The sequence below is a fragment of the Cinclus cinclus genome, chromosome 3 (genome assembly GCF_963662255.1).
Source record: "Cinclus cinclus chromosome 3, bCinCin1.1, whole genome shotgun sequence".
NCBI lineage: Eukaryota > Metazoa > Chordata > Aves > Passeriformes > Cinclidae > Cinclus > Cinclus cinclus.
This window is the reverse complement of record NC_085048.1, coordinates 55864811-55892584: the sequence shown is the minus strand read 5'-3', so window position 1 is coordinate 55892584 and position 27774 is coordinate 55864811. Positions and strand designations below refer to the sequence as shown.

General features: G+C 35.7%; 1 protein-coding gene across 1 annotated transcript in view; it reads left to right on the top strand.

Moving 5' to 3' along the window:
- The window catches only part of AHI1 (Abelson helper integration site 1), an 88106-nt gene that overhangs the window by 25617 nt on the left and 34715 nt on the right, over nucleotides 1-27774 (top strand). Inside the window, exons 16-19 of the mRNA XM_062488978.1 lie at nucleotides 1865-1995; nucleotides 3305-3445; nucleotides 5321-5523; nucleotides 17627-17744. Of these exons, the coding sequence (XP_062344962.1) occupies nucleotides 1865-1995; nucleotides 3305-3445; nucleotides 5321-5523; nucleotides 17627-17744 (593 nt within the window). The remainder of the gene's footprint in view (nucleotides 1-1864; nucleotides 1996-3304; nucleotides 3446-5320; nucleotides 5524-17626; nucleotides 17745-27774) is intronic.

Here is a 27774-nt window from a genome sequence, read left to right as displayed (position 1 = left end):
ATTATGGCAAATTTTTCTGTTTTACTGCAAATGATAAATTATAATGACCATGCTAGAAGCTAAACTGTCCACTCAGTCTAAGCATGAAATTGCTGGATTAAGAGAGGGAACCTGTATTTTTTGAGGCAGTGTTCTTCTGTTACGTGCAGAGGGTTTTAGTTTGAGAGGGAAAGATGGGTATGCATGTTTATCTCTAAGAAAGGGTTTAATATGGGGTGCAATTTCACAATTATTTTAAGCAAATAGGACGTACCATCTCCTGCAATCTCCCACACCTTCGGCCGTGTATTCCTAGCATTTCTTTTTTATCATCTCTAGAGATCTTTTGATGTGGGGTAAGTCAGATCAGTGAGCTGATCCAGCTAAAAATTAGCCTACAAATACAAATGATTAATTTTCATTTTAATCAACTCTCTGGTCAAACTCATCTGATAGCTGCTCAAACACTAGAGAAGAAATGAGGGAGAGCCTGGGAAAATAAGGGTGGAGAGGACACCACCAGAATGCTACTTTGACCACAGCCCACAGTTACATTGACTTAAATCTATCAATAAACCACAGGGTCAGATACCCAGCAGTGATAATTTTACATGTCAGCATTAACTGTTCATTCCCTGCATGAGAAAAGAGGGGGTGGAGGTCACAGATGAACACAATTCACTTTGATTGACAGCTGGTTGCTCTTAACTTTCCTCTTTCAAAAACTTGCTTTTTTGATCTTCTTGGATTAATGCTGCTGTCCTGTCACTCAGGTATGTGATCAGGGATTTGCTTTTGGTTCAGTACTCACCTTAGGGTTTCATATGAAGGTTAGTTTTACATCTTGCAGGGCTCTTCTAATGACATCTCAGAGATACTATCTTTTTTGTTCATAGAGCTAAAACTCTTATTTGGGCTTATATGGTCTTGCACTGGGATCATTTAATCTTCCTTTTCTCTTCCTTGCCAAATAGAATTTCAACTGCTGTATTTTTATTTTAAATATTGTTTAAAATAATTTTCCTGTCATTAAATGCACTGTGCTTCTCCCAGCATACCTCCATTGTTTTTGCAGTAACAAATGTGTAATAATGCTGTCTTCTGTCCTTAAGGGCTAGGATGCCCTACTACTGTTCTTCTTGCCTCAAATTATGGATTGTAGTACTGCTGCTGGCTTAATCTCCATGTTGAACACTGATATCTTTTTCCAGGGTATACCTCATGTTTAAAATTCCCTCTTATAAGCTGATTTATGCTTCTTTCCGTCCTTTTGTGGATTCTCTCCTACATGATGCCTACAGACTGTTTGACAGTAGATCATTAGTACTGTGCTGACCGATAGCGTTTCACTGAGAAAAGATTAGGATACCTAAGTTGCAAAATAATATTAAACATATTAATAATAAATCAACGCTTACATATGAAATTTGTTGATTCTACTGCTGGTTTTCTGACCAAGGAGACATTAGTCTGAAAAGCTGAAGAGAGCTGCTGCATAAGTTTAATTATACAAGCTCAACAAGCATAATAAAAACTTTCCTGACAGAACTTGGAGTAATAGTGCCAGTTTCCCTGGTTTTTTTGCAAAGCCCAGGATCAAGATAGGGCAAATTACTGCATCCCTATCTGTTCTCTAGATCTGGGGATTTCCTTTTTCTGCTGAAAGACAAGGGTGTACATTTTCATCTGTACTGTCAGGTGCATTGTGAAGGTGAGGGAAAATAAAGGGTAAATAAATACTGCACTCTGCAAAAAGTGTGTGCTTGCATATCTGTTTGGGAGGCAAGGTGTACTGATTTTTCTGAGGAATAGAGGGGGAACTGACACTTAAAAAGTTACATTGTCTATGCTAAATGTATCTTCTATATTTGCAAACTTTCTTTAGCTTGGCTACAAAGAAATATGTGGGTGCCACAAATTACAGAGAAAAGATTCACAGCACCTTAACACCATGTGGTACATTCCTGTTTTCAGGAAGTGAAGATGGAAAGGCTTATGTTTGGAATCCAGAAACAGGTAACTAATTATTTTATGGGCTTAAGCTAATTTGTAAAAGCTGAGGGGGAAAGGATTTTTTAAGGTTTATTGAAACACTTTTAATGTGGAATGAAACTTCAGCAAGACGTCCTTAAATCCTGAAACTTTAGCTCCACCTTTTAAATAGCTGTTAGTAATCTCTGAGATTTAATTCTCTAGAGGAAATTAATAGAGATAACATTTGTAATATCCAGCATGACTGGAGCACCTGAGGTTCAGCTTTTTGTACACTGTGACACTTTACATGTGGTGAGGATCTTAAGATGGCATGCACAAAAAATGTTTTAGGTCAGGTAAATTTTTCTGTTGGGTTGTTTAGATTTGAGAATCAGGCTCATGTTCAGAACCACTTCATCCCTGTGGTGGGTAGTCAGAGCCTGAATATTTTTAGTGTGTGGTATATAAGGTTTCTCTGTGAATTAGTCCCCAAGCCAAGGAGTTTCAAAATAGCTACCAAAATCTTTTTGAAAAAATGTGACACAGATGTAGGGTAGAGTTTCTTGTACAGGAGGTAAAAGAGACAAAAAGTAAGAACAGAAAGTGGCAGAATACCATTTTGGATTTGATGATGTCATATTCTGTCTGTAATTGTAATCTACATAATTTTTTAAAATAAAAAAGTAAATATTTTGAAACTGGCAGATAACTAACAGTTCTGTTTTGAATTTCTTTCCATGTTTTCAGCTATGTTAGCTTGCATCTCTGCTGCTACATAATTTGCCTGAAAACTTAAAAAAAATAAAAAAAGTAAAAGGAAGGAGGGACTTTGTTATTAGTATGTTTTTATTGGATTTTGACTTCTGTTTACACACTGTATTTGCATTTATAGTGCCATCAGCCGAAGAGCTAATCTTATTTATATTTTTTTAATAATTCTCTGCTGAACTTTCACTCCTGTTATCAGTATTATATAGCTGAAATCCACCAGTAAGATGCCTATCTTTGTACAATGCAAGCACAAACAAATACTGTGGAACGCCACCTTTCCAGAACGTGCTTATCAGAACAAGAGAACTCATCTAACCTGGTGCATCCTTCTCTGGCATTTCCTGCAGCTATTGCAACAGCACTAACTTTTCTGACTTACTGAGTAACTTGAAAGCATGCAACATTTCCTTTGTCTTATGCCAAAATACTACTTTTCAATCAGGAAATTGACTGAAGAACCTTTATTAGCAGTGGCAAATACTGCAATGATACAATATTTAACCAACTGTTATTGCTGTATCGAATGTTTCAAATATTTTTCCATTGCATTACCATTAATAAACTTACTTCACTTCTGCAGGAGATCAGGTGGCCATATATACTGAACTCTCCTTCACATCTCCCCTTCGTGATGTTGCCTTTCATCCACACGAACACATGGTGTCTTTTTGTGCCTTTGGTCAAAACCATCCAATTCTTGTATACATTTATGATTATAAAGGTACAGTACAAATTTTCTTGATACTCACCTGTAAGTATTTTATTTTTGGAAGTGATTTGTTAGTATTTGTTATTCTTTTGAGAGAAAAAGACAACAGTCATTTGATGATAATGCATATCTTTTTTTCTGGGAGATACCAAAAGTGTATTGAACATGATCGTACACAACCTGTTCTATGTGATGTTCTATGTAACACTGCTTTAAGCAAGGGTTTTAGCCTAGCCAAAATCACCAGAGGTCCCTCAAGTTTTTTATATTTCATATTGTGTGATTTTTGCAGCACTTCATCATATATAAGCAGCATCATACAAAAGCCCTTTTTGCAATATCAAGGTGGACTGTGGAGCCAGAAAATGCAATTTTTTGGAAAACTAATTGGTAGCTGAATCAGAATCTGAGTAGTTTGTGCCATCTATGTTACAAAATAATGTTGAGGAGCTGTATAGAAATAAATGAGAGTGTATAGACTTCTAATAAATAGCTTTTACAGCTGTGAGGTCATTATGTCAGAGGTATATTTATTCCCCATGCTATATTGAAGAGAATAGAGTAATAAATGCTAACTTTGAGTGTTGGTATTTATACATATTTTTGAATTTTTGAATGCAAAATACAAAAAAAGATTGTCCTTTGCAGACTTCTTTGATACTTGTGTTCTGTTAAGGACATTTGCATCTAGAGAGTTAATGTGATAATATGAATTATGCAGTAATTTTTTGTTTGATTTACATTTGCAGGGGACATAGATCTATAAAGCTAATCCTGTCTTTGTACACTGGCTTTTTAAGTAACATGTAGTAATAGGATTATTCATATAAAATCTCAGTGTAGGTTATTTGTTTAATTGGTTGACTTTTACAGGAACGTGAAGTGGAATGACTTTGCAATCAATTAAGTAGGATATCATTATTTTAAAAAACAATGAAATTTTTTGGGGGTGAAGGGTTTCTTCAGATTTTTTTGGTTTTTGAGCAGACAGGCTTAAAAAACTTAACATAGAAGTTAGAGATGTATATATGTGTGCATACGCATTTAGAGATCACACAGCACAGTGGTAGTTATTAATATTTTCTGACTTCTTATACTGCTGATAGTAAGATTTTGCATAAGTTGTGGTCTTCTTTTGTGTCGGTAGTTACTCTCTTTTTTGTTTCTTTTTTGGTTAAAAGCACCCTCTTTGCTTTCAGAAAATAGTCATAGTGCCATAGCATTGAAAGAGTTCAACATGTAATACTACTAATTTTAGTCACTGACGCAATTTTTAAGACTCCAACTTCATGTGTTTTAGGTACACCAAGTTTTATTAATATCCTGAGCAGAGCTTCCATGAAGAATTCATTTAACCTTTGTTGGCTTGAGATCATAATACAAAAAATTGCAAAAGTCAACTTGTGAGTCAGTGTGTCCTGTGCCTGTATAATATGTCTGTCAATTTATGAAATATTGTTTAGGCACCATAAAATCACTTGAATTAGGCTGGAAAAAATGTGAAGTATCACCAGCTTGAACTCAGTGCAGGCTTTATAACTTTATTGCCTTTGAAAAATTCCTTTCTCTTCCCAATCTTTTCCCCCACCCAATGCCAATATTTCTGCATGAGGAATACTATTTTTTACAAGCAATACAAAAATACCTGTTCTGTATGAGAGATTACTGAATGCAACTGAAGTGAGATATTGTGCTGAAGAGTTAGGGAGAAAATGGGGTAGTAAGGGGGAAATTTCATGTCACTTTCAGGTTTTCCCTGTAGCACTATTGGTAAAGTTTCTGATGGTGTTTGACTGAAGATAGGGCTGGCAAAATGACTGTGATCCTTCAATTTTTTTTCCCATGGCAATGTTTCACCTGAGACCTGAATATTGGTTATTTCTACAGTTGCACAACAGGAAGCTGAACTTGTAAGAGATCTCAGTTCATCACTTACCACAGCTGCACCAAGAGGGCCACACTTCTTTAGCAGTTTTTCTGAAATTCCTGTACAAAAAAACTCAGTGATGTCTCCAGCAGATCAATTTGTCACTAATGCAAGAGCATCAATGAGAATGCAGAAGGTGAAACAAAAACTTGATTCTGTTATGGTAAGTCAAATTTAATTAATTTCAGAAGTCTATAGTCTTCCCATATTCTGGAACTGGTATACGTAAAGAAAACACATATGTGTTGTCATGGCATCTGGTCTTTAGAAATGAATACGTCTCTTACTTATGCTAATGTATGTGTAAGTAGCTCTTAAGAAAAGAACAATCATAAAAAAAACCCTTAATTTTGTTTTTCAAGTACTTCTGACAAGGGATTTTTTTGTGCTAGTGCCCATTGCTGTTTGTCCATTTATGTGAAATCAGGGATCATTATGGCCAAGATTCCTACCCATCTTAAAAATTGTAATTGTGGCATAAATGGTAAGGGTTTTAGGGAACTGCAGGGTTGGGAGGAGGGCATGCCCTGTGCTGGGCACAGCTGTTTCAAGCCAGCTCAGTGAAGGACATTATGGACCAACTGCACAATTAAAACTGGAACCAAACAGAATATGACACCTCTGAGAAAACAGACTTAAGAAAGGTCAGAACCTCCTAGAGACAGGAAACACCACAGCAGAGGAGAAATGCAAAGGAAAATGTGTCAGAGAGCACAAGTGAAGCTACAGGCGGAGGGATGAGAGGAGTCATGTGAAATGAAGAGATGTGAAAGAAGACACGGAGGCACAAAGGTGATGCAAGAGACACAAAACAATGCAGAAATGGAAATACAGGGGAAATAACAGAGCAGGCTTGAAGGTAAAGACAACAGATACACGAGGACATGCAAAAGAAAACATAGATGATGGTTTGCCTTCAAAGGGGTTGCAAACCATGGAAGAATCCACACTGGACAGGTACAATCCCCAAGGAGAATGTTGTCTGGTGGAGGATCCATACTAAAGCAATTGCAAAGAGAAAGAAAAAGAAGAGTCAAAAAGAGCAAGTCACTATGCACTAACCTCACTCTACTGCTTCACCTTTCCATTGCCTTTCCAAAGGGGCTGCGTGTAATGTGCTGTCAAAAGCAAGGAGACTGAGGATTAGAAAGGAGAAAAAAGAGGTGCCTGAAGTGGAGACAAAGAGGGATGAAAAGTGTTTTCTTTGGTTGGGTGTTTTACTATTTGTCTTGTTTCTCAATACCCAAATCATTAATTAAAGCTTTTGTAATTGGCAATAAATTTAATTTAGTTAAATTCCCCAACCCGAGACAATTTTGCATGCAACAAGGATACAGAATGTTCCTGAATAGCACTGTAAAGTTATAATTAATTTTCACAATAACATGAACCACATTTGAGTTTGCATTTACTGTTTTCCATTTTTAAGTACTTTTGAGTACATGTAGATTTTTTTTAATGTAGTTTTAGGTTTTGTCTGCATTAATAAGTAGTGAATCACAAAAGAAGCAGATGAGTAGATGAAAGCGGTTGTTGCTGAGGTTGCTGTAACTATTGTCATCATGCTTTAGGGGTTTTACTTTGGATTAGATTTAGTCTGGCTCCCTTGGCTTTGGCATCCCCGTTAGGCCTGAACTTTGAAACTGTCTGGGAGAAAGCTATCCCACAGACCTTCACACAGACCACAGGTTTCTGAACTGTAAACTTCCAGTGAACCCCTTCATGAAACACCACATGGTAGCTCTCATGGAAAACAGTAGCGTGCTGCTTCTACCTTTCAATTACACATGGCCTGACACAAGGAAAAAAACTTTGTTTCTACTTAATGCTTATTCTGTTCCTGCTCAGGTATGAAGTGAGCGCTGGTGCTTCACTTGGTGTTGTTTATCAGGGAAAGGCACAACATGGAGAAAATGGAGCATGTACCCTTGTCTGGGATAAGTACTCCAGGAAGATACGCCAGGATCAGTTTTTATTCCAGGATCAATTTTTTTTTTTTTTTGGTTCTGGATGTCTGGTCATATGAAGAAAGAGATGGAGTTAGGGAATTCATGAGAGTCTTTATCTCTGCAGCTGTTTACTCCCAGATTAACCAGTGGTTCTGGACTGCAGAAAATAAATCTGGTTTAACAGAAGCCTGTAGACGTTCCATGTTACCATGTGACTGGATGAAATAGATAAATCTACAACTGTGTTTGAGAGAACAACTTTCAGCCACTGAAGTTTTGTAACCCTAGATTTTCACTGACTAGTTTGGGATGAGTAAGTCCACTGTGAGCAGAGTAATGACCTGTGTTTTTGATAGCATCCTCCAAGCCCTCTGCCCATGTGGGAGATGTCGAAAATTTCATCTGAGTCTTCTCACCGTGTGAGTTTCCAAACTGTACAGGATGGTGGTTGAAAGAAACCATATCCAGTTTGATATCTGTAACATAGCAGTAGTGATTGTAAACACTGAGAGTGCATCCTTGCAGGGCTTTACGAACCCAGATATTGGAGAGGAGATTTTGAAAGGAGTCTTGATGCTAATCTTTTCATTGATCCAACATGAGACTCAGGGGACAGTGGTAGATACTTTTCAAGCAGGGATAGGATCATTTTTGTGTGTGGCTGCAGTAATGCCTGCCTAATATACCACATTTTGGACAACCCCAGAGCAAAATATAAAACATTAAAATTTAAAATTACTACTACTTTGGAATTAGAAATTAGTTTTTAATGTGTGTGTCATTTCCTCCCTCATATGAAAAATGATGCATATTTGTAAGTGCAGGCTTTGGTGGAAGGTTTATTAGAATGCACACTCACATGAATGGTTTGCTAAAGTGTTTGTCAAAGTAGAACTCCTAAAAATTGCCACTCAGCCACATGTGTGAGAATGTGCTAATATTTCTGGGAACAGACAAGTGAAAATGGAGAAAGATGACTTTAGGAAACCACACAAAGTGTGGCTTGTTGCCCCGTGGTTGAGTTGGAACATTAAAAATCTAGATGAGAACACAGGTGTTACCTTATATGTATTTCACAGAATCATAGAATATATTGAATTGGAAGAAGCCCCCAAGAGATCTAGTCTGAGTCCTAGAGCTGCATAGCACCAACCCCGAGTCACACTATGTGCCTGAGAGCATTGTACAAACACTTGATCTCTGTCAGGCTTGTGCTGCAACCACTTCCCTGGGGAGTCTGTTCCAGTGCCCAATCACCCTCTCTGGGTGAAAAACCTTTTCCTGATACTCAACCTAAACTTCTCTTGACACAACTTCAGGCCATTCCTTCAGGTTCTGTCACTGGTCACAATGGAGAAGAGATCCGCGTCTGCCCTTTCTCTTGCCCTCATGAGGAAGTTGTAACTGCTATGAGATCTCCCTTCTGTCTCCTCCAGGCTGAACAGACCAAGTGACTTCAGCTGCTCCTCGTACAGCTTCCCCTCCAGGCCCTTCGCCATCATTGTTTCTGTCCTTTGGACACTCTCTAGTAGTTTAATGTCTTTGTTATGTTGTGGCCCCCAAAACTTCACACTGCATTTGAGGTGAGGCTGCCCCAGTGCAGAGTAGTCCTGGTCTTTGGGTCATGTTTGCATGCCCTTGTCACAGACATGTGGGAAATACCATGCTGGGACAAGTATGGTGGCAGTATAACTTGTAGACCTGGCCTAAGGTCACGCCTGGAGTCGTGTTTTATGAGACAAAGGTGCTGGAACACACAAACAGCAAATCTACCAATGTGGTGTCTCTGGTTTTAACATGTGTCCACTTAATAGCATAGCTGCTGGATTTAAAACTAACTTTAAAGTATAGAGTTTGGTGTTCTGTGACTTAGATACAGGACTGGAAAATGTGACGTCTACATTGAAGTTTGGGTTAAGTTAGATAGAGAGAATACTCTGATCCTGTATTGCCTTGGGTTCTTTGTCTTATGACCTGTGCCCCCTTTCCAGGTCCTGTTAGAAACAACAGGTTTTTTATTTTTCTGTTTTTCTTTGGACCTTAATGAATGATAGATAGATAAAATTTCTTTTCTTCTCTTCTGCTGTATTGCCATTCTAATTAACTGAGAAATTAGAACCAGGAGTTGACTATTGTGCTAAATCTTCAGCAATTCACAGAAGCTAAGAACTTTTGATACAAAAGGTAAAAATTAATTTCTATATGAAAGGAGAATGCTGAATTAGCTTCTGTACCACATAGAAAAATTACAGAGTAGTGAATCTTGGCAGCAGTTATTATTTATCTCTACCTCAAGGAACTAATGCTAATGTATGATTCTATTCATGGAAGTTTTTGATAGGAAAATATTTAACTCATCTCTGGGTATTGGAAGTGCTCATAAGTGTTTTTCATTCAATGTTACTATTTATGTTTTGTAAATTTCACTTCCATTTAGCAGTGGAAAAAAACCCATTTTTTAATCCATAACAAGGGGATGATGTGTGTTGTGTAGGTATGGAGAGAAGGGTTTTCTTTGAAGATGTAGTATTCTAGCTCTGAAATTGGGCTTTTTTATGTTTGACCCCTCTGTAGCACTTTTGAATGGCGTCTGTATATACTCTGTATTACTAGTCTTGGAATCAATTACATGTTGGCTGCTTTATCTCTCAATATATGAATGCTTCTAAGTTAAAGTATGATTAGCTTTTCCAGTCCTTACTTCATGATTTAGTAACACTTTTCAGAAATACAAGGTTATCAAAGTGGTTACCAAAATTCTGATATTCCGTGTATTAAATGTGATGTTAGACAAGTAGAATTCAAAATGCTCTTCCCTATGTACAGAAACAGTTACAACTATTTGGTTTTTCGTTTTTGTCCTTTGAGTGTATTTATGACTACGGCAGAATTAATAAAGAAGTAGGTACTGTGAGAGAATCCAGAAGCCTGTATCTCGGATTGCATGAAATGTACTGGACTTCCATCATTGAGCTGTATGTCTATAAAATATATTCATAAATGATGCTTTGGTGTAATATACATCAAATACTTTACTTTTTAGTCCTTTCAGATGGTATCATTTTAGAATTTAGTGGACATGCAAAATACATCATTTTGTGTTAAAATAGAACAGAATTTAAAGTCATGGCTTCTAAGAAAAAAATGTACAACCTTTTTGGGGAGCACATAAACATGATACTGAGCCATCAAGAGGAAGAAGACAGAAACTTGTGCTTTTGTCTGCAGCAAGGACCTAGAGGAAGTGCTGAATGCCCAAGTGGTTTTTATTTTTTTATGCTACCATTTTCAGTCTTGTAAGAATCTGTCCTCTGGTTCACCTTAGTTTTGGTAAATTCTGGAATACCATGCTTTAATTCTGGGGTTTAATGCAAATCTGGAAGATGAGAGTTCTGAAGTAACTTACTACAACTTCTGCCTAGAGATGGAAAACCAGAATTCATAATACATGAAGTACAGAGGAATCTTTTTAAAACATTGTCTATTCTGTGAATGTTTTTGGCTTAGTACAAGATAATGCTGCAGTGCCTCTGCAGGCTGAAATAATTGTTTCACTTGATCATGCATGCAATACAAAATTTTTATCTACAAACTACCAGGGAGGGCACTGGTATTCTATCTTATCATACGTATAAGAAATGTGAAGTATTTTTAGAACCTATTTTTTAGTTTTTTTATCATATTAGTAGAGAACATGATCCTATAACGCAGGCAGTCATTTTCCGTATGACCTGCGCAATGCATCTCACTGGATGAGAACTTTTAGATTAAATAGGTGGGTTTTTTAATAGTCATGTAGGCTTGTTCCTATTCCTGTATATCTCTTTAGAGTGCTAGGAAATGCTCTTACTCTAAGAAGTTTTATTGCAATTATTAGTTTACAAAAAGCTACTCCCAGCTGCAGGTTCTAAGGATGTATTTTATAAGCCATGATGTATTTGATACCCTGTAAAGCTGTGCATTTCATTCACTATATAAAGATAGTTTTTATAAAGCTCTTTTCTATTTGCCAAGCAGATACTGTTGAATCATTGTGATTTCATAAACTGTTGATTTGAAATGGCTGAATTATTACTAGAAGCTTTATACAGGTAAAATACTTAACCTATGAAAGTTTTGCCAGAATTTTACTTTCAATGTGTTCAATAATTATTTCATTATAAAGTAAGGTTTTAGAAATTGTGATGAATTTTACTTGTCGATTAATTAAATTTTCTAAGTTTAATAAAGTTACCCATGTTAGAAAAAGTTGAACAAATATCTGATTTTTTTCTGTGTTTCTTTTTTATGTTGTTTTTTTTTGTTTGTTTGTTTGGGTTTTTTGTTTTGTTTTTTTTTTGCTTGATTTCCTCTCCCCTGCCCTCTGAAAATCTTACAAAGCAGGCCAGGTTCTTACATTCTGTTATATTTTTCTGTGTTAGTAGATTTTTTGTCTAATAAGATTTTTTTTAATACAATCCTCATTTTTAGCAACCACCTAGTGAATTTTAACACAACACAGTTAAAATAGATATATGTGCTGGTTTTGCCTGGCTTAGAGTCAAACCATGACCACTTTCAGCACTGTATGACTCTCAGTGGCTTATGTTTTATATAAATGGTGTGCCAACCAGAAAATGAATTGCATTCATTTTAAGCACAAAAATATACCTTTATGATAATTTTATCAGAGGACAAAATAAGATAGTGTTAAGAATTTTTACTGTGTGAGGATTTTACTGGTTGGTTCTTTAATTTTGTTTTCGGTTTTACCATATTAGCTTTCTTGCCATGAAAATTTGTACAGTTAAGGAAGAGTTACTGATTAAGCATTTTTACTGTGTATGGGTTTTACTGATTGGTTCTTTAATTTTGTTTCCAGTCTTACAGTATTACCTTTCTTGTCATAAATGTTGGTAAAGTTAGAAAGTTTAATAACTCAGTGTTTTGTCCCTACTGAACAAAGTTAAACAGGGCTATCTGAGTACTGCTGTGTTTATTCAAATAGTATTTTAAAGCAGAGAAAGCTGGATTCATTCATGTTAAAACCCAGCAAATTACTTCTCCTTCTGCCAGCTGGCTTGCTTCTCAACAACCAAGATGTTAAGAAAGCAGCTTTTATTAGAAACTTTTAATAAGAGAGAATACCATAAATGGTCGGTGAGTCAATTAATAACATTGTTGACAACTTTGGTAACTGTTAATGGGGTTGTGATAGAGGTTCTTGCAACATGAATAACATTCTTCCTGAGTGAAAGGAGGTTGTGGCAAGGTGGGAATTGGCCTCTTCTCCCTGGCAACCAAGTTGACAGGACAAGAGGAAATGGCCACGAGATGCATCAGAGGAGGTTCAGGTTGGAAATCAAAAAGAATTTCTTCACTGGATGGGTGGTTAAGCATCAGAACTGTCTGTCCAGAGAGCCGGTGGAGTCACAATTCCTTGAAATGTTCAGGAAATAACTGTATTTGGCACTTAGTGCTGTGGTTTAGCTGACAAGGTGGTGTTTGTTTAAAGGCTGGACTCGATCTTGGAGGTCTTTGCCAACTCAATGATTCTGTGTTGGGTGCAGAAAGGAAATGGATCATGGCTCAAATACCAAGAGACTATAGCTGAGAGTTAAAAAATTATATACAGGATTAAGCCTAGAGTATAACCAAATACGGGGGGGACTGGGAACAGTGTGTGGTGCATGTGGTAGGTGGGGTGGGGTTAAACACCTCTGAGTGTTTAACATGATTACTTGAAGCCCTTTACTCTTTTTAGAGTCATAATGCCCTTATGTCCTTTACCAGCAGATATAAAGGAATAGGTTTGTATATGTATTTGACAAAATGTGAGTTAGAAGATTTTCTGGCGTCCTGTTTTTCATAATAGAAAAATAAAAGGAAAACTATCTTTGAGTGTATTGTTTATGGGGGACAGGTTACATCCGTGTTTCATTTACACAAAAAAAAGTCATTTTAAAATTAATTACTGAAGTAATGGATTTTTGTCCTCTAGTCATATGTTTTTTGGTAGCACTAATATAACATGAGGTCACAGTTTATATAGTGATCTACTTGGCTCTTACTAAATAAGACAGATCTACTTCTTACTGTTATTGGTGGTGACATTGCCCGTTTCTGCTAGGATGTGTTTATCTAGGCATGTTCTTCAACTGAAATGCCAGTTTTATCCAATCCAGGAAAGGTAGTTCTCTTTGTGTGTAATGGCTAAGTCCTGGGTATAACCGAGACTTTAACTCTTTTGTGTCTTGTGCAAAAAATTTAGTGTTCCTTGTAGCTAAATGAAAGTAGCATAGTATTCAAAGTGTTCAGAGCAATCTTAATTTCTCCTTAACATTTTTTTTAAAGACAGAAAAAAAAAGGAAGAAAGCATTTGAAGTAATGCATAATTGAAATGCCAGGACTCTGGCAGACCTAAAGAGCTGAATAAGCATAATTATTTTGTAATTAGACTTAGCATCTATAGAGAGTGACTGAACTGTAGGATCAAGCCTCTGTTAGTGTCAGTTTTCCTTTGTATGTCCTGGTCACTTCTGGGCTTCTACAGGGAAAAACAGCTAAGCACTCAAGTTACATATTGCCATGTAGACAAGTAAGAGAACTGTAGGAAGCATCAGGGGAACATACTTGCTTGAGACAAATCTCTTTCAGTTTTGCCTGTGTGTGTGGATAATATCTCATTTTAGCTGTGTTTGGCTTTTCTACTTAGTGTAGAGCTGTATAGAACAGAATAGATTATCTCTAAATGATTGCAGGGCCCTACCACAGTAGAATCCCAGCTTTCGTTTGAGTGTTTCTAGTGCTACTCTCAAAGAAATGATAGTACTTTTACATAGATGTAAACATGTTTCAAACTTAGATTGCAATTTTAAAAGCTGTAGTGCTATATTCCTACTTTAAGCATTATTGCCTATGTATTTTCTTCTTCCTTTGAGAAAAATGTCAGATTGTGTTGTGTTTTTATTTTAGATTCAGCTTTTAAATTCTGAAGAATAATGAGTTAATAATGCTTTTAAACTGTCTTTAAAGCAGTGTCCTAGAGACATAAGCTTTCACAGGAGAAACCTGAAACTAAGAGATTCAGAAGTAATATAGAGCTGACCAACATGATTTGGCTTGCAAGTATATGTAGAAATGTTTATTGTATTGATTGCAAAGGTCATAAAATTGCATTCTTAGGAAAAAGAGAGATTGCTTTTGCCACCTTGTCAAGTCTTAGAGCATTCTGTTTTTTGTCTCATGCAATTTGTTTTCAATGTGAAAACTAGTTTCACTGAAAATCTGTATTTGCATAATTTGCATAGAGCTGCCCTAACACAAAAAAAAAATGCAAATCATCTTTGTTTAAGCCTGGCAAAAAATATGTAGGTATCTTTATTGTGATGGAAACAATAAGAATGTTTTAACTCTTGGTTTTACTCAATTCACAATAATAGTAAACTGTGTCTTTGACAAAGCTGTGGTTTATGCATGAAGAAAGCAGATCCTGTTGTGAAAAATAAGTAAATTCATGGTTGGTTATCTTAGCCAACTTTGCTCATTGTTGTAAAGGTATTTAGCAATGATTTCCCACAGCGTGCATTTAAAAAAAAAAAGATTGCTTCATTTTGTTCTGTTGGTAGTCTTATGTCTGCCTGTTGTAGGAGAATTATTTTTCATTGAATAGTGTACTTCACCTGGAAACAGTTCTGCTTGAATCACTATTCCTCACTTATTAGCTGAGTGCTTCCCATTTCTCTTACAATGTTGTACCTTTTATTCCTCCTTGGGCCTCTTAGAGATTTAAATAATGCTTAAGAGCTAGTGGCAGAAAGGTCATTAAAACTCTGGTTTTGTCTCTACTTTGGATGGGCAAATTTTTTGTAGCTCATCTGAATTCAGCTTCACTGCCATCAAGGGGAGGAATGAAACTTCCTCTAAGACTTAGACTTAAGACTTCAGTTTTAATATCTCTTATTAAAAAGGTTTTTATCTTGTTTTTAAGGCCTTGAACAGGAAGGAAGTATTCTAAGAGAACTTAGGCTGCATTTTAGAATGAGTGATATTCTTAAATCCTTAGGACTGCACATTCAGTCTTCTCTTGTGTATGTCTTGTTGCATTTGATTTCAAAGTGTGCTGTACCCTCATGTATAGTGAGAGTGTTTGCATAGTACAGTAGAAAGATAAAGAGAAGTGAATTAAGTGTTGTACAGGAATAATTTACATAGAGTTCCGTATCTCTTATATAATTTGTTCAAGGTCCAGAATCAAGACAAGCTTAGCTTCATAATTCTTCCTTTCAGGATGAACTGGGGAGGCATCTATTAAGTCTTAGTTTTCAATAGTTTGCTCTGTCCTTTTTAGTTTGATTTTCAAAGGCCAGTATATTCAACCTGTCTTCATTTCCTGGTATTATCTGAAACCTAATTTTTGATAGCAAATTTGAAAGAGACTTCCATTAAAGTGTTTGACTGGAAAGCCTCTATTTGTCTTATGGTATAGTGTGCACTTAGCAAGAAATTCATGCAAAGGGGAGATCTTCTCAATTATCTAGGGGAAAAGGCTCTCCCTAGAGTTTACAGTGGATTAAAGAAGATGGAACTCTAGGAAACTGAGCTCAAAACCTTTGCAGAACAGATTATTTTTTCTGTGCTTGAGTAAATATGTAAGCTAATGGCTTTCCACCATTGTTTTTGTATCAGAGAAAACTTTTATATTAATGAAGCTTACTTATTTGCATCTGTAAATGTAAGAAAAGCAGATTGATTTTGTTGTTCCAGTTGTTCAGAAAAACAGGCCTCTATTCTGATAACATTTTCCAGCTACTGTTTATTAGCATTCATTTAAATTTTTACGCTGTAGTAAAGTCTAACAGGTTTAATGCTTTTTAAAAATCATGTTCAATGATTAATCTGATTTTCTGTCTTGCTTTTCTTTCTGTCAGCTTTAGAGTATAGTCATTGCAATTGTGCACATTTGCTGCAAGATTCCTTGTTAGTCAAAGATAGTTTTTACTGTAAACTTTCCTCATTAGAATTAAATACATATTCCTGCACAAAAACCAGACACATTAAGATGAAGGTCAGGTGTAGTGGTGCAGAGCAGATGGTGGCAGATACCCTCTGGCCCAGTCAAGTAATTCAACATGCATTTTTACTGCTATATTACCTGCTTTCTGGTACACCTGCCAATACCCAAAGATCATGCATTATTGAATTGAATAATATTTATTGAAATACAGAAATAATAATTATATAAAATATAGAATTTTTAAGATAGTTAAACAAAGTGAATTGGTGATTGCCTCCTTTCTTTAAACAGAATTTGCAAGCCAGTAGTTCGAAAATTTGCAAAATATCACTGGCCCATAATTGAAATTTAAGGTTCTGATCTAGAGTTTACTGAAGCCAAAGGTAGTGCTCCACTGATTGGAAGCTTTTAGTTGTATTTAGTGACCATATGTTTTTATTCAATATGATGAAATAGGCTTGACTTTTGAAAGGGTCAAGAATTATGTTGTCTGATGTAAATAACTCTCAAGAATTTTAGCATATGAATATCTTGCTTGAAGAAAGTTACAAATATTTTATTTAAGGCCTATTTTTCTTCTGCTTTCGCTGTGGTGTATTAAGGCAGTGAAAATAGATTTGCCAAACAGTAAAATTCTCAATTGGATCAGTCAAAAACTTAAGATCATTAATGTTTTTTTTTCATAGACTCTATTAGATAATATGAGAAGTGAAATTTGGGAAGGGCTTTTGCTTTGTAACCGTTGTATGTATTTCAAGAAATCCATAGGAAAACAGATTTTAACTACATTATCTTCGTTGCTATGAAAATTAGGACTGGAATTGTATTATGTGTAATTTACATGTAGGAAATGTCTAGAAATCAGTTCTGTGCTAGGATTGGTTTAAGATTTTTTTTTTTTTTTCCTGTAGTGGTATCTCTTCATGGATGTAGAGTAGTTTGAGTATTCAAAAATGAGAAATTATTTTACATTTATGCATTTATGAACAATGTACATGTGTTCTTATTTTCATATACAAAGATGCAACAAAATGCTGGTTCAAACAATTCTGTTTCATTGTTTGCACTGCTTGAGAGTTAGTGTCCATATATAAGCATACAATTCAGTTTATAGCTGTGCCACTAATTTTTCCAAGTCTGTATTTCCAAATACTAAGAAAGAGTAAATATTGAAGTTGTTAGTCATCATCTACTCGAGTTTTAATTTTTTTCCTGGGATTTAATAGTTATTTACAGTAAGCAAATATTTCTCTTCTAGCTATTGCATCAGTAAGACACCCAGGAAATTACACTTCACTTTCTGATTTGTCTTCCTGTTACAGGCAAACTCAAATCTCTTGCTTCCTGCACCATCATCTCTGTCACCACACTCCAAGCTAAGACTACCAGGTAGTCTGAGTACTCCACTGAATCCTCTGTATTCTTTCACTGCTGAAAGTGGTAAGTTTCTTTATTTCTTCACTCTTTGTAGGAAAGGGGTGATAACTTCCATGGGGGTTGTTTGTTTTCTGCCTTTGAAAATTTTACTGTGCAGCTCTTTCAGGGACTAACCCCATTTTGTTACATGTGATATTGTTTTTTAAGTGCAGTGTGATAGTCCAATGCTGATGCACATTTCTTTGTAATGTTTTGTTTTTCTTTAAGCTGTGCAACTATTTGTCAGTGCTGTAAGTTCATAGAAAAGGATCAGATTTCCAGCTTTTCTTAATTTAATACTTTGATAATATTTTAATGCTTGCTAAAGTATCTTAAACATGGACAGTCAAAAATAAGAGAATTTAAAAGCATATATATTAATATAGAACCATAGTGCTTGATAGTCTATTTTCAGTCATTTTTAATATTTTTAGATTTTTTTCTAAAGATATTTTGTATTGAAAGATTTTGAGAAAAAGGTAAGCACTGCAATTATGCACATTTGTGATGCTTACTTTGCTAATAATATATGCTTCATTATTGATCACAGTATTTAATAATGACATTTATAATTTCATGCTATTTTTTCTTTTTCTGGGCACCTGTAAAATAAGACAGAGAATTGGCACCTGAATTTTGAAGTATTTTTGTCTTGTATCCTTAAGAAGAATAAAAAGAATTCCAGAGTGAGGGTGGAATATATAATGAAATAAAAACAGGTAATAGAGATTTAAAATGTAGATTGTAAAGATAGGAATAATCTCTATAATTATATAGAATTGTCTCCTAAAGGCAGACAGCTTTTTTTTGCAAATGAAGTTATGATTACTTTTTCTGAGCAGCTGGGGAAATGGTCCTTAGCATGGTCTAAAAGATTGACCACTGGTCTCACAATCACTCTTAGTCACTAATTCACAATGCAAATGGCCATACACCAATTAACTTCAGTATTTTACCTAAACAAAAGAGCTTGGGACCATAATAATATTTATCTGCTGCTGAACAGATGCATGTTATTTCCACAGTGTGTAAATCTTACGGAGACACATGTGCTAACATATGCTTACATACTGTGAATACTTAAAATAAGTGGGCTACGCCTTTAAAGAACATTAACATATACTTTTACGTTGTTCTACATGGCTATTCCTAGTATTGCTCAAACCAAGGAATTTAATTTTCTTGAATTTTACTTTATGCAGAAGCACAGATTAAAATGTTGATAGAGACTTCCTAAATGGCATGAGCAAACATAGGTGTATGTTCCAGCTGTTCATGAACACTCTCAGTGTTTTTGTTTCCAAAATTGACCAAGATGATCCACAGGTCCAGGATAATATTTATACAAGGGAAGCATAGTAAAAAAAAAAAATATTAAAGAAGAAGACATGAGAACAGAAAGACTTTTGAGGGAAGGCAACCATAAAAATATTAGTGGACCACAACTGAAATAGATTTCTCTGTAAGAAAATATTTTTAAATTGTGGATTACTTCTCTGTCATTTTGTGGGCCTCCAAGTTGTTCTATTGTGGTAGACTTGTTTTCAGTGAAACATGAAAAAGATTTGCTCATCTATTTCATCATTCCCCCTTGGTTATAAGCTGTGAAGATAAGTGCTGGTGTTTGTAGTGCCTAAATGCCAATTAAATTTTGCTTCTGAATAACAGGAAATCTGTACCTAAACACATCCATTGATTTATTGATTGTGTTGGAAGGACAGAACCTTTATTTTCTGTGTTGGTTTTATATACAAAATATATTTTCATTTTGTACTTAGGTTAGTTGGGATGTTGCATTGTTAACAAACAATTGCCTGTACAAAGATCTAGCAGATGGTTACGTATTCCTGAAGGACAGTTAACAGTTCAGTTCTGTCAACTTTTGCTCTGTGCATCTTAAAGCAAAATGCATAATTGCCATTTACATGTGTAAACCTCTGTTAGCAATATATTTAACCATGTAACTGGTGTATGTACATGCTCTAATAGTTTGGTAAGGTGGTAGCTGATATCCTGTAGTATGGGCAGTGTAGTAGCCTGAATATATGCAGCCCTTTCTTTTTAAAGGAGAGTTCAGTTGTCTTGGTCTTGCCTGAGGTAGGAAACAGTGGAAAAACAGTGTTCCCATCTATGTGCTATATGGGCAGTAGCAGTAGTACAGCAGGTCTTTCCTGATTTTTAAGTATTTTCATATCCAGGTACATTTTCAGAATTAGCTGTATGTGACTTTTTAATATAATACTTGGAAAAAACCCAATATTCACTGCTATGGCTTTTAAATATGTGTGTTCATTTTGAAAAATGAGTTCTGTATACCCTGACACATTGTGTGTTTTGGCTTTTCTTGACATGCATAATTTCATAGGTTTATAGGCTTTAACGAAGCACCAGTCTTACTCTGCTATTCATTCTGCTATTTCTCCACTTCCTTCAAGATCAGTTGGCTCATGGATGCTGATGCAAGACTGCCTTTGTTTCCAACCAGTTTACCCTAAATTAAGTAATTAATTGTTTAATCATCTGATAGAGAGCTTCAGTATCTTTCTCAATAACAGAATATTCTTTATGTCAGATGAGTAAAGACAAGATCATGGTATTATTGACCATGGAGCCCAACTCTCCTCCTTAAAGTGAATTTACTTTGAGCTCAGGTCTGTCCATTTGGGTTTTAAATATCCCTAAGAATGGAGACTCCAAAACATCTCTGGACAACCTATTACAATATTTGACTGTTCGCATAGAAAAGGATTTTTAATTATCTTTATATTTTCTGTATTTCAGTCTGCATTGGTGCATGGGATTATTTCTCCCTTAGTTCAGGACTTGGCATTTACCTTTATTGAACTTTAAGAGGTTCTTGTTGGCCCATCTGTGTGGCTTGTCAAGGCACCTTTGAATGGCAGCATGTCCCTCATCCAGGATTTTTATGATCTGCAAATTCGTTGAGGGTGCACTCAGTCCAGTCATCCAGATTATTAATGGAGAAGTTCAATGTGGACATCAATACTGACCTGTGGAGTGCACCACTTGTCTAAAGTCTCCAGTTAAATTTCATGTGAGTGGTTACAAACTTCTGAACTCTCCAGCTCAGCCAGCTTCTAGTCTGCTGCACTGTTTTACACAGTGCACACTTGAGCTGTTTGTCAGTGACAATGTTATGGGGGACAGTGTTGAAAGTCTTGCCAAATTCAAGGTTAACAACATCTACTGCTTTCCCATTGGTTCTATGCAGTGCTGTGCAAGAGCTAGTTTTGTCAAGAGCATGGTTAGAGTTACTAGAAAATAGCTAAATAGTAATTTAGCAAAACAATAGTAATTAGCAAATTACTATTTGTCAAATTGTAATTAGCAAAATAAGCGCCACAAAGCACGTACAAGACATGGATCCACTTCTTTTTATGTGTTATATAGCACTTCATTAGAGACATTTCATCAGATTTAACAATAAATTAAATAAAATATGCATTGTGTGCCTTCCTCTCAAAAATTGTTTTAAATTTGAGGGAAAGGTATGGAACTTAGGTTTCCTTACCTTCTGTCATATAGCCTGTTAGCTGAAAATTTTCATCAAGAATGTGACTTGTTTTACCACATCAGGATAATTTTTGTGTGTGCCACAGTATAGTTGTATCTGCACTCATAGGTATTTCAGTAATTTGAAGAGTTTACTAGATGTTTATCTTGGGAGAAAGTCATCCCCTTTGAGTTTTAAATCTGTAATTTAGATTCATGAAGTCTTATGGGTATTTAGTACTGTAAGGAATCTGTCCCTAAAGGTACGTAATATTTAAGGTTGCTGAACTTTTTTTCTTCTTGGTGATAGAATTTGATTAAGATTTGTCTTTGATAGTCAGAAGTGAGGTTTTACCTTGCCTGTGCTGTATAGCTCTGGCTACACTCATGCTTAGTGCTAGTTTTATCATACCTGGTCTGTAGTGCTGTTCTGCAGAACTGCACTGTAGTGTTATCCAGGACTTTGTTTTAAACATTCCTGTCTCTTTCTTCTCATAGGCTTATCTTTCATTACTTCTTCTAAGATGACCCATTTCCTAACTGTTATTTTTTAAACAAATAGGGAAGTAGCAAAAGCTCCAGATTTTCAATTGCTCATTCTAGCTGACAGACATTAAGATCCCCTCTGTTTTTTGTTTTGATTTTTTTTTTTTCCCTCCTTAAAACTGAGCATCTTTGGACAGTGAAATCACCTTCCTGTGAGACACTGTTTTTCAGGTCTGTGGCATGCCATGAAAGAAATATCCAGCATCTTTGGGCTTTATTCAACAGTGACTCCTGAGTAACTACCATTATGTTCAGGACATGCTTTCTAAAATAAGTTTTAGGTTTCAAGTCATTGTAATTAACAGTGACCCTAATTGTTAATTATGTGGGAGATTGAAGCTCTACTATAAATACTACACAGACTTGTTCACTAAAATTTGGACTTCAATAAAACCAGTTAATTAAACTTGCTCTTAAAAATTAATTACGTATGTGCTAGAAACGTGATGGTTCTTGTATCTTTAAAGAAAATCTCAAAAACAAAAAACACAACATTTTGGCAGGGTTGAGAACAATTAGAAATTTTCTCTCCATTAACACAACTGACAGTCAAAGGTGTTTTCCACCTATATTAAGGGAAAGCTTCAAAGCACTCGTTATTGCTCTCTAAAGATATTAACAAAACTGACTTCAAATTATAGGCCTCTGTTACATTTGATAGACAATTTAAAACTGTTTCTTTCAGTCTCAAACAAACGGTGAAATAGATTTCCACATCAAATATATCAGAAATATTTATGCATCAATTAAATGCTCTTAAAATACCATTTTTATTCTTGGGGGTTTTTTTTAGAATCAGAAAATGGAGATACACAAAGTAGCAAAATTCACATTGTGCAGAGATGCTGCAGAAACACTTAGAAGTTGCAATCTCATATATATCATAATTCATTGATTTTTTTTCTAGTGTTTCATACTTTCTCCCCAACTCTGTAAGATGTATCCTTCCGTACTGCAGCAGCCCTGGAGGAATTGGCTGGGTTTCTTTGTGTTTTTTGGCGGGTGTATGCCTTTCACATAATTTTGTGACACTCAATGAAGAATACCTGCAGAAAGCTTGTTCAGTGTGGCCTTACTCTTTTAATCTCTTACTAGTAAACTCTTAAGGGAAAGAAGACTTATAAAAACTGTAATTGAAAATTTATCAAATGAACAATTGAATTCCATTTCGTGATTCTAATAACTTATTTTTTCTAATTTGAGAATAATCATCAACAAAGGATTCCCAAGAGATACTTAGAAAGACAATAGAGTATATATTAATTGAAGGGTGCATGTATGTGTCCAAGTATAAGATGAAATACAGTATTTGTAGTATCTCTTGAAAGAAGTGATTGAAAGACATAAGATGACTAAAAGAAGCCATGTGGTACGGGTGGCAGCATTGCCATCTTCCCTGCAGTACTGTGCTGAAAATATGTAATTTTGACCTTGGGAGGGAACATTTTTGTTCTGAGGGAGTGCCAGTGGTAGTGCCCATTGGAGAAATCTGTTACCGGGATCCAGTCCATGCAGACAAGTTGAATGGCACACAGATCACTGAGTGCATCCTTCTTTTTTTTAATCCTAGCATATTAGTGTTAATACTGTATTTTAACAAATCATATTTTAATGTAGGTGTGAAATATCTTCCTAGTCACTTTATAACAGAAGTATCTTGAGTGTGTGTAAAAGACTTCTTGCCAAGAATATAAACATAAGAATTCAGTTTTGTTTTGAAAGAATCTGGATATATCTGTTCCCTGTTGAATTGTAATGTATGCTGCCTCATTAGCTCACCCAGCAGCTTCATTTAGATTTACTGTGATGGTGAAAGCAATTAAGCCTGCGGGGCTACACAGATCAGAGCTATGGAAATAGTGTAGCAATTTGCCATAATGTCTAAGTCCCACTGACATTTTTCTTTTTCTTCCCACATCTTCCTAAAATTGGGGTAGAAGCATGTTATGGTGGAGAGAACCAAATACAGACCTAAAAGTGGTTTAGAACCCACACTATTAGTTGAAAGTGGTTTGAGTGTAATAGGATCTGCTAGGAGGAATAGGTAATGATAGGAAACTAACTTTATTTTATTTATGAAAAAAACTTACAGAAGTGAAGTAGATAGTATATAATAATTACAAAAAGTTTCTCAATTTCATCAGCATTGGTGAGTCTGCTAGCCTTTTTTTTTTTGTTATTGATTGAGAAAATAATAAAGTGATGTTATGAGACCTGTGCAAAATGCTTTAGTAGTCTTTGCATTGGTTGCCTGATCTGTTTATTTTTTCAATTTATTCTTCCTACTACTACTTCTTCCTTATTCTAGAGAGGGAGAAATGCACATTTCCTGTCCACTAAGGGATAGTCCTAATGGCCTTGATGTGATGGGGCTGTCCAGTGAGCAGAATATGTTTTGATTAGCAGTCTGCTACCCATTAAGTCTGGAACTGGAGAGAAATGCAGAACGCTTTAGTTTGTCCTGCAGTGGTGCTGCCAACATAGGAAGTGATACATGAGAATAAATGCTTGCAGAGTGGTTAGCTTCCTGCAAGCTACAATCTGCTGCTAGTAGATTATGTCATGTGTTTGAAAAAGGGGAATGTGCATCAAGATGAAAGAAATAAGTGCCTAGTACTTGTCTCTCACTTCTCAGTTACTTTTCTATGTTCTTACACAGTTTGCTGTCTTCCTGCACTGTCACATATCTGAAGGAATAATTCTGCCTGGCACACTTTTCAGAAATTGAAATTTTGAAAAATTTTCAAGAGAGCTGTGCTGATATTTTTATGGGAATGGATTTTTTTAATGTGACCCTTTTCATTTAATTATTTTAGTGGGATACTGATGCCAAAAAATTAAAAATTTTGCCTAGTATTTTATTCTATATTCCTAAGTGTAGAAATGTGAGTTGCTTTCTGTTATTACAAGAAATATCTTATTGCAGTGTAGCAGAATTCTCGCATTTTCTGTAATTTTTTTAACTCTGTGGGCTGGATCAAGTATGTATGTTTCCTTTCTTCTGGAGACTGAATTACTTAAACATCCCCACCACCACTTGGTCTGGATAACAATAATGCAGAGTACTAGCACTTCTAAAGTAAGTAAACTTGACTTATTTTAGTCCCTTGGTTATTGAGTGTATTTATCTCTTGTGGGATTTTTTCCTCTTATTAACCCAAGACAAACATACCTTTACAAGCCTTTGTTTTAAAGATTTCTGCATAGTCACTGAGAATTTTATTATAATGAGTTACATTTTAAATCCAGTTAGCAGATTTTCTCTTTATTTTTCAAAAGATTGTAGGAGAACTCAGTACAGGGAAATCACCAGCTCAACACCACAGATCAGCTCTCAGCAAGTATCACCTGATGTAATTACACTGATGTTTGCTAAAAGTATTTTTACCATAAGCAGAGACCATTAAGTCAAAAGTGCTTTTTATATATGTCTGTTAATTTGAATGGGAACTCCCCTGGGAAAATGATCATTCATTTTAAGATATTCATATCTCTCACTTTGACTTAAGGGAAATGTGTAAGGGAAGGGAGAAAGAAAATAAAACTTTTTTTTTTGTGTCATTATTTGCTTTATAACGCAATGGAAGAACTGAAAAATACAACTTACTGATTTTTTTTCAAAGGTAGTTTTCTTTTAAAACAATAGGAACATCTATCACAAGATGTTTTTGTTCTTTTTTAATACCTCCTTCTTTTATAACCTATTTGGCTATACCATTAACATTTTGAAGTAACTGTGACTCAGTTTCTTCAGTGCAAATAGATTACAAAGGCTCATGATGTTCCATCTTACAGCTGACTTAGGCAGTAAATAAAAATTAAGAGTATCAGGACACACCTGTGCCTTCATCATGGCTTACAGGCAGCTCAGGCCATTCTGCAGGGGAAGGAACTTCCTCAGAGTTCTGTGACCCTGGTGTGCTGCCACATCACTGGACAATGTCAGAGTTCTGGCTCAAGGCACAAATGCAGGACCTTGTTTTAAGGTAGAAGAACTGGGTGTTTACATTTAAAAATTAACAGTAAAAATCACTTTTTAATTTGAAAACAAAAGTTATATAAATAGATTCATCTAACCACAAAAATGTTCCAACAGAATAGTAAAGGCACAGAGACATAACCATTAACATTAATGACAATGCAGTTCTTCTATTGTAAAAGGTTGCTTATCCAGTTTCTTCTATCTGATTGATAAGATGTTATAAATGTCAGAAGAGTTTGTATTTTCTAGTTAAACTTGCTAGAATTGTTTATCCTGAGATCAAAGATACACGTGTTCCTTTATTATATGTTCTTTTTCATGTTTCTCCTAGGTAAGTTAATTAAAATATTTCTCTAAAAATTACACTAAACACAGAGCACAATAACAGCAATCTTTGAAGATTCCAAAAACTCTATCTAAAGAACACCATTTATATTTACTTGAAATTGGTGTATGTTAGGGTAATTACTGCTGAGCCTTCAGGCTAAAGGAAGTACTCTCAGCCAAATTATACAAGGGTGTGGATTAAATGAAGCATTACTCTCTGTTTGGCAGCAGTGGATATAAATTGCAAAATCAGGGTGTGACGTAGTACTGTGGAAAGTCTCTGCCAAAAGTGATTTGGCCTAACTGTGCCCTTACTTTCTCAGTTATGTGGATCCTAAAACAACTGAATCTAATTAATTCCTAAGAAGAGAGGTCCTGTTAACTGTTTTCACTCTGAGCTAGTCGGTAATTTTGGACTACTGAGCCATGAGACAACATGTGCTTGAATGGTCACAGAAGGGGAAACAGTCCTTCTGCCAAGGACTGTGCCATAAACTATCAGTTTTCTTGTCCAGCAGAAAGCTCACATCAGCAAGGATGCTGTCTGTACAGCAATAAGCATGAGTGAGTAAAATGGAGAAATTGATCCCTGCTTGTATTGCCCCAATACTTCTGTTCCTGTCATTTCCAGAGGAGCGGGGAGGACTGTGCAAAAATCCCAGTAGCAGCCATGGTGCACAAAAGGGAGACATCTCCACCTCCCAAGAGGAGACCAAAGTACTTTGACTTCATCACTGGTTTTGACAAGTTAGCAGAACCTAAGTGCATTAAAAAACAAACAAACAAAAAAACCCCAATGTTTTAAACATATATTACCCATCCCTGTTTTGGTAGGCATGCATACTTTTTCAATTTCTTTAAAAAGCCTTTGCTAATTTTTGTTGATAGATTTTTATGTGTGAAGAAATTAAACTTCCATGGATTAATACGCATCTTGTTACTTTTGTTGCTGACACACCAATTTCAGTGAGAGCAAACTTCCCTGACATGATTAATTCTATTAATATAACACCTTTAAATTAACTTTGGGTGTATGTGGTCTGCAGTAGGTTGTGGTACTGATGCATTTTTGTCATTATAGTTTGGTACGGATCATGTTGGTCCTGTAGAAACTAATGATAGAGGATGGTGGTTTGAGAAAGCATTAAGAAAGCAGAAGGCAAGTACTGAGACATGGGGGCTTCTATGGGTGTGTAACTCAGACTTTGCTGTTGTCACACAGTAGTTTGCTGTTATATCCAGAGCTGGCCTCAATGTGCTGCCTTGATCCCGATGAAATGAGAGCTTCACTGGAGCCTGCATGCTCATAGTTAGCTTGCTTTCTTAACCTTCTAGCTCGCTGGAGGTTGTAAGGAAGAGTGACTTGTTGCTTGTTGGCCTCAAATGAAGTGCTAGAATTCTCTTAAAACTCTGCTTCTGAAAGCTTGTATTTGGGTTTTCTGCAACCTTACGGTATGCAGTGAAGGAAAAGATTGCAGAGCTTCTTCTCATGTTTTCCTCTCACAATTAGGGCTCAGTTTCTTCAGTTTTTACTTCCTCAGGCAAAGAAAAAAGATTCAAGTGGCGAGCAGGCAAATTCATAAAAACTCTTTAAGTGTCTGCCCTGCACACTTGATCCTGGGCTTTGTTCTGGGTTGCTTGACAGTCCCTTTGCAGAAGGCAAGAAGTTACTGGACCATGTAACAG